We start from the raw sequence: 7,707 nt of genomic DNA, 5'->3' as shown, positions 1-7,707 counted from the left end.
TGCTGAAACTTCAGGGTTTTTTTTAGATAAGTGGAATCATATTTGTGTTTTCTAATTCAGAGGATGAAATCTGAGCAGGAAACTCTTTCAAATGATTTGTAAGAAGAAACATGACCCAGTACAAAAAACTATTTTAAAAGTGTAATAAGTTGATGCCACATTCACAAATTGGTAGATGTTTCACTAGTAAAATCTCTAAATCAGAGTGACTTTGTTTCCAACAGGGCATGGGGCAGATGTGAAGTGTGTTGACTGGCATCCAACAAAGGGGTTGGTTGTATCAGGAAGTAAAGACAGCCAACAGCCAATCAAGTTTTGGGATCCAAAGACTGGGCAGAGCCTTGCCACACTGTAAGTTATGATCTGAATTGTGCCCATATCAAAAAAGGCAAAAGCTGCATGGAATTTTGATTTATTTTATTTTGTTATTAGCTTGGTCCTTATTGAGGGCTGCATCCTGTTCAACCATGGATAAATAGAGGCAAGCTTTCTGGCTGGGTCAGAAACTCCAGAGACAAGGCAGAGATTGAGTTGAGAATTTTATGAAATGTTTGTTTATCCTTCCTTGGATCACAAGCCTTATGTCCCCACATTTCTCATTCAGAGAGCTGAAGTGAGTGACTTTGCATAGTTAATGTTATACCTGGCCAATCAGTAGGAATTACTACCAGAGAGTAATAAGAAATATAGCTGCACAGTAGTTAAATGCACTGGCTCAGTATTTGCCTCCAGCTCTTGTTAATGCTGCAAACAGAATGTCAAACTTTTTATCAGATTGTCATCTTTACTCTGCTAGTCTGTCTCAGGCCCTTAACTCTGGATCTGGTTGTTTTTGAGAGAGAGATTATGATGTGGGGTCTGATTTCTAGTCCATTCATCTTTATCTACCTGTACTTCCAGACATGCTCATAAAAACACAGTGATGGAGGTAAAGTTGAACCTTAATGGCAATTGGCTGCTCACAGCTTCTCGTGACCACCTCTGCAAACTCTTTGACATTCGAAACCTGAAAGAAGAGCTCCAGGTCTTCAGGGGTCATAAGAAAGAGGCCACAGGTCAGAAGTCATTGTAATGCACTATAAATTGCATAAATAAATACAAAAAAAAATAGAGACTTTTGTTCTCAGTTAATTGAATTAAGGTGAAAAGAATACTTGTTTAAGGCTGTTTAACACTTACTGGAGTTTCTAGCATTATATTTTCTGATTGTGATTTTTTTTTTGTATTTCAGCTGTAGCCTGGCATCCTGTTCATGAAGGACTTTTTGCAAGTGGAGGATCTGATGGCTCTTTGTTGTTCTGGCATGTTGGGTAGGTGGCATTTTCACTACCATGATGGAGAGATGCAGTTCAGATGCTTCTAGATATATCCTGTTAATTGGCAATGTTACTGTGTGCATATTGTAAAATACACCATATCTCTCTCTGAGGCTAGGGACAGACATTACACATAAACCAGTTTAAGTGATCAGAAACTGGTTTAAACCTGTAACAGAACAGATGTTCAGTGCACGTAAACCAGTTTGAAAATGACTGAAACCAGTTTGAGATCAACCTGGTTGAATGTAGTATCAGACTTAACTGATTTGGATCAAACTAGTGTATGCAATATCTGTCCCAGACCCCTTCCTGGTATAACTTAAACCAGAGTCCTCAGCATCCCAGATGCTTTGTAGCCCTGGGTGGGGCCGGGCTGTCTGCTCCAGAGCAGGGCTGGAACTCTGGCAAAGACTGCAGCCACAGCAGGATCTGCCTGGCTTTCTCCTGCCCCTCCACCTCCCTGCTCAAGCAGGAATTCCCCCTTCCCCTCTCCCACAGCACAGACCATAGCCAGCATGTAGTATGCTAGCTAATGCTGAGAGGTGTCTGTATAAAGCAGACAGGACAAAGGCAAACTGGACAGTGTCTGCTTTGGAGCTAATCAACAGCTCAGCTGGTAATGTCCCTCCGTTCCTTCCTTGGGAAAAGGTTGTTTAAGAAGAGCTTGAACTAATGAGAGAGGCTTTTGTTTTCTTGATGGGCTGATAAATGCTCTGTTATCAACTCCCTGCTGGCTACCTTGCAGGTCAGCAAGGAGGGGGGACCCCTCCCTAAGAGTCCTGCCAGGCCTGGCCACACCCCCCACCCTCTTAGCATTGTGGAAGGGAAGGGCGGGCTGCTCTAGCACTCCTTCAGTTTCTAGCCTGAGCCACTGCAGGCATGTTTCCTGCATTTCTTCAGTCCAGAGGGGATGTCTGGACGGTTACAAACTGGTTCAGCCTAGCCAGGTTAGACTAACCTGCAAAGATTGAATCAGTTCAGGCTCAGGCTTTTTGAATGTCTGTCCCTAGCTTGAGTGCTTGAGCTCAGTGGTTTGGGTATACTCTGGTAATTTTTTCAGAGATGCATTTTGCCATGGTCAGATAAACAGTCCTTATAAAAAGAATTTCCATTTCACTTTTATAAAGGTGAAGATAAAAAGGATGAAGTTTATAGCCTATATTGGAGCATCTTCTAGGGATGCTATAAATGTTCTTTTAAAAAAAATCTTCGCTGTTTCTTTCCTGGGAGTCTCAGAAAGAAGAGCCACACATGAAAATTAACTGATAAATAAAATGAGCATCTTGTAGAAAACTACAAGCAACTAAACAACAACAAAAATCCTCCCTTACATTGTATTTGGCAAAGTTTTATATGATAACTGATTTTTGGTGCTCTAGGGTTGAGAAGGAAGTTGGTGGAATGGAAATGGCCCATGAGGGAATGATCTGGAGTCTGGCTTGGCATCCTCTTGGACATATACTCTGCTCAGGCTCGAATGATCACACCAGGTATTTTCAAGTGCTTAAAGATTTCAGGGAATTCTAATACATGTTCTTTCCCAATTCCTAACTGTGAGAGAGAAAAGATCAATAAATCCAAATTGTTCCTGCTATAGAACCAGTTGGCAAACCAAAGTTGTGTGGTGATTAAGGTGTTTTATGGGAAAAGATCTTACCTTTCACAGTTGACAGTAGAATTAGGGCACATCTATACCATCAAGGGACTGAGTTAGGGTGTATCACAGTGAAGCATGGCACATCTGCTCTGTTTAGTCTCCTTCCTAAAAATAATGTACCTTAGTGGGATACTTAACACAGACATATAAGTGTACCCAAGACAGCCAGCTTACGTTACTTGTGTTTTAGGATGTAGCTCATGACAGGCTGGCCTGCTGTTTCATTGCAGCAGTCCCCATCTCAGTCCTTTGATAGTGTAGACGCGCCCTGAAAGTCCACTCTCCAAGTCCTTTTGGAGGATATGTCAAAAAAAAGAAAAAAAAAAGGAGCTAACATGTCTTTGTAGTCATTATACAATGTCCCTATGGAGCTTTTGAAGGGGTTTTCTTTAGTCTTTGACAAAAATGCTGAAGCAGAGAGGTCTTGTAAGCAGGAAATAAGTTAATCTTTTTTGGATGAAAACATGGGGTTCAGGAAATAATAGTCATATTTTATAAATGGCATGCATTTCTGTGCATAGAAGTTCATATTTCCAAGAATGATGTCCCATCAGTGTCTGTGAAGGGTAAATTTGAATGGGCTTATTGGAGAGGATGGGTGTATGGTAGTCTTAGTTTCATCCTATCAGTGGAGCAAGTCTGGCAGTTCTCATAGCTGTTCTCTATGAAGTGTCTGATTCTTAATCACTAGCTCAATGTGAGATGAGTCCTACTGTGTAATCATCACATACCTGGTATTTAAGTCCATTTTGAAGCCTGATGAGGAAGGCCTTTGAATACCTAAATAACAGGGCTCTGTGAATCTTTGGTCCCTGATTCGATTCAGCAGAGATTTGGCCTAATTTGGTGGCTGAATCTTTGAATCTGAATCAAATCAGAGAACCCTTTAATCACTCTGAATCGATTCAGAGAGATTCAGAAAGATTCGGAGATTTGGACATAGACACAGCTTTAAATGTTTTTTCTACATACCTCTAGGTAGTAGGGGCTCGTGAATGCTGTGATGCTGGGGTGGAAGGAGTGTCCCTCAGGAGTGTGGAGGGCTCCACAAAGCGCTTGGCAGCAGACTCCGAAGTGGACCAGAAGTATTTCTGGTCCACTTCCGGGTCTGCCAGGGAGCATGCTGGAGGGCCTCCCCCCACTCCTGTGGGACACTACTTCCACCCCAGCATCACAGCACTCACAAGCTGCACTGGTACCTCGAGATACGTAGAAAAAAAATTTGAAGTTGTGTCTATGTCCAAATCAGCATCGAATCTTCAGATTTGGATTCAGACGAATCGAATCAGGGACAGTGATCCGCATCAACGAATTGAATCACTGTCCCTGATTTAGGCCGAATTAGGCCAAATCGAATAGTGCCTGCTTTGCACACCCCTACTAAATAGTCAAGGTATTGTAATAGAATGCAAAAGTAAGGAGAAAGGGAGATCCTGCTGACAAGCAATAGTTATCCCCTTATCTTTTCAGTCATTTCATATCACACTTCTTTTCATTTCATTTTGACAGCAAGTTCTGGACTAGGAATCGGCCTGGAGATAAAATGCGTGATCGCTACAACCTGAACCTACTGCCCGGAATGTCAGAGGATGGAGTGGAATATGGTAAGGGTATTGCCATGAATACAGAAGAATAGAGGGTTGGTTTCAAAAATAAGCCTAGAACATATAGGTTTAGTTAGATTTCAGCTCCTGGGCAGCATGATAAAATAATATAGGATTGGTTTGGTGATTGGTTAGATAGTATTTTTTTTTTTACTGGGATGATCTCATTCTCTATGATCCAGGGTCACCATTCCAACAATGAGTTTTCTTTTGTTCTGCAGCTCCAGGAGGTAGGACCAGCTCTGTCAATCACAGGAAGGAGGTTTGGCTCTCCCTCTGGGAAAATCCCCAGTTTGTTCTGCCTCCTGAAAACTTCAACATGTGACTTCAAGACCTCCCACAGTCCTGAGCTACAGAGCACAGGAAAACCTTTGAAATTATTGAACTTGCCTCAGAAGTCCTTTATCTTAAGCTTTTTCCCCTTCTAATTATTTTTCTTAGCAATGTCAGACCTTTAAGGGTTGCCCCACTCCACAGCATGCAGCAGCTCCCCTTCTGCTTCAGAGTGGTGTCCCTTTCTGTTATTCAGATCATTGATTACATGCTCTTTATGCTCCATAATGTTCTTAGAATAGCATTTCCCCTGAATTATTTTTTCTGTACTTATTATAGTACAAAGCATTGGGGAAAAATGTTTACTTTCCCTGGTGTCTATCTCAGAAATAGTTTTGCTGAAGTGACATGTTTTCTGGTGTTTTGGTGGTTTTACAATTTTTTAGCCTTTATTATAATATCTTGCAGTTCATGAGTGGGATAAATTATGACCCAGCAGAATGTGAAATGTGTAAGCAAATTAGCTGGATAAAAAATGTGGGGAAACCAGAAAATAATAAGGCAACTTCCAGGAAAACCATTTCCAATGTAAAACTTAGATGATATCCATTTGTGTTCCATCTCTAGATGACCTTGAGCCCAATAGCCTTGCAGTAATCCCCGGGATGGGAATACCTGAGCAACTGAAGCTGGCCATGGAACAAGAGCAGCTGGGTAAGTAGTGGAAATAATGCATAAGGCAGGGGCAGGCAAGTATTTTGGGCGGAGGGCCGCTTACTGAGTTTCGGCAAGCCATTGAGGGCCGCATGGGTGGCCCCCCCCCTTGACTGGTGCCCCACCCCCTGATCACCATCTTGGGACCAGAAGTCCTGCCCCCTAACCTTTGCCACCAGAAGTCCTTCTCCTTGCCCCCCAGAATTACTCCTTTCAGCAAGGGGTTTTGCCATCTCTGAACCAGAAAAATACCAAATTATATTCTAAAAATCAAACGTACTACAACATTAATATTTTTGTCCTGATTTACATGCATTTGTAGTGTACAGAGGTGATAGTATAATAACTTAAAATGAAGTCTTACTCTTGTATACTGTGAGAGGGTATGGGTGGGAGGGTGGGTATGGGTTTGTGGGGTGAGGGGGAAGGTGTGTGTGTGTGTGTGTGTGTGTGTGTGTGTGTGTGTGGGATTTGTTGGGTGGATAGGTATGGGGGGTATGGGTGGGTATGGGTTTTGTGGTGGACTGTGAATGTGTGAGGGGAAAGTGGCTGGGGAGGGTTGTGGCTTGCATGGAGGGGGAAGGTTTGCCCACAGCCTGCTCCCTCCCCTTCTCCCGTGGCAGGCAGAGCTCCCACCAGCACTCCTGCAAGCCCAGTCTCTGCACTCCTTTGACTCCCGGCCCCAGGGCACTGGTGCAGGACTTGTGCTCCTGCTCGCTGTCACTTGCCCTCATCTGCCACTGCTGCCCTTCTCCTGCTGCTTCCCCATTCCCTTTCCCCCCTGCTGAGCACTCTGGCACCATGTCCCAGCTGCTCCTGCGGTCCCAGTACTGCAGCTGGGAACCACATGATGCTGGAGCGCGGCCGGTGGGGGGGAGTGGGGAAATGGCTGCAGCAGATGAGGGGAAGGGGTAGCAAGCGGGCACGGGGAGTGCAGCGACAGCTGGGCGGGAGTTCAGGGGCAGCAGGAGTGTGGGGTCTGGACTGCCAGGGGCTCTGTTGAACCCGGCCAGCTCCCTCTCCCTATTTGAGCAGTGCAGCCTGGACCCTGTGCTCCTGCCAACCTGCTCTGGGCCCTGCCAGTGCTGGCCCTGGTGCACTGGTTTGGGTCCCATGCTCCCGCCTGGCTGTTGCTGCACTCCACGTGCTTGCCTGCTGCCCCTTTCACCCACCTGCCGCAGCAATTTTCTGTCGTGTTCATCTTAATAAACTGCACTGGCTGGCTCTTTGCTCATGCCTTTGATCTTTCTGTGGCATGGATGTTATGTGGGGAGATGGAATGAAATAAGCAGATATGTTGCATGGAATTTTTCTGAAAGTCCACGTGGAGAGATTTTCCTTCTTTGATTATATAGGAATTAAGCAAACTTAGGGGTATGAGGAAATCTTGTTAAGTTGTGTTGATAATACTTCTCCTTCTCATATTAAAGGGAAAGATGAATCAAATGAAATTGAGATGACCATCCCAGGGCTGGATTGGGGAATGGAGGAGGTGATGCAGAAGGACCAAAAGAAAGTGCCACAGAAAAAAGTGCCGTATGCAAAACCAATTCCAGCACAGTTTCAACAGGCAAGTGCATAGTGGAATAACCAGGTTAAACTGATTTTAGCTCAACATTCTGAACTCTAGGTGTCCAACTTCTACAGCACTATCCAGTGGAGAATAATGTATTAAATCAGTGCCACATGACGAATATTTGTGATTCAAGTAGGAGTGCACCAATAGAGATTTTGGGGGCTGATACCGATAGCTGATTTTTAAGGAAGCATATCAGCCAATACCGATCCGATTTCTGATGCAGCTGTGTGCAGCTGGTAAGTCTGTTGTGGTGGAACAGGAGGGGGGAGAGAAGGGGCGTGGGGGATCAGTTTCACCGTAGCCCTGCTCCCAGTGCCACCACGTGCCCGCATAGCCCCAGCTCAACACCCTACCTCCACCCACATGCCGGGAAGAGCTGGGGCTGTGCCGGGCACGTGCTGGCAGCCCTGGGAGCAGGGCTGTGGCGAAATTTGGGGTGGCTGCAGCCCCCTCCATAGCCCCCTTCCTGAACCCATCCCCTGCTGAGAAGAGTCTGGTGCAGCCCCAGCTCCAGCCCACATCTGCAGCCTGCCTGCCCTGTCCCATGCAGATCTGCTTTCC

General features: G+C 45.0%; 1 protein-coding gene across 5 annotated transcripts in view; it reads left to right on the top strand.

Annotated features, from left to right (window-relative positions):
* Positions 1-7,707, top strand: part of WDR33 (WD repeat domain 33) — a 98,477-nt gene that overhangs the window by 64,824 nt on the left and 25,946 nt on the right. For 3 of the 5 annotated variants that reach the window (XM_025209553.1, XM_025209562.1, XM_025209571.1), the window contains exons 8-15: positions 225-351; positions 901-1,055; positions 1,232-1,310; positions 2,699-2,809; positions 4,486-4,580; positions 4,802-4,810; positions 5,481-5,567; positions 6,998-7,137. In XM_025209553.1, the coding sequence (XP_025065338.1) occupies positions 225-351; positions 901-1,055; positions 1,232-1,310; positions 2,699-2,809; positions 4,486-4,580; positions 4,802-4,810; positions 5,481-5,567; positions 6,998-7,137 (803 nt within the window). The remainder of the gene's footprint in view (positions 1-224; positions 352-900; positions 1,056-1,231; positions 1,311-2,698; positions 2,810-4,485; positions 4,581-4,801; positions 4,811-5,480; positions 5,568-6,997; positions 7,138-7,707) is intronic. The other 2 variants (XM_025209556.1, XM_025209568.1) reach the window with 1 other exon arrangement.

Source organism: Alligator sinensis, unplaced genomic scaffold (genome assembly GCF_000455745.1).
Source record: "Alligator sinensis unplaced genomic scaffold, ASM45574v1 scaffold237_1, whole genome shotgun sequence".
Lineage (NCBI taxonomy): Eukaryota > Metazoa > Chordata > Crocodylia > Alligatoridae > Alligator > Alligator sinensis.
The sequence above is the reverse complement of the archived record's forward strand: the minus strand, read 5'-3'. Positions and strand labels throughout refer to the sequence as shown.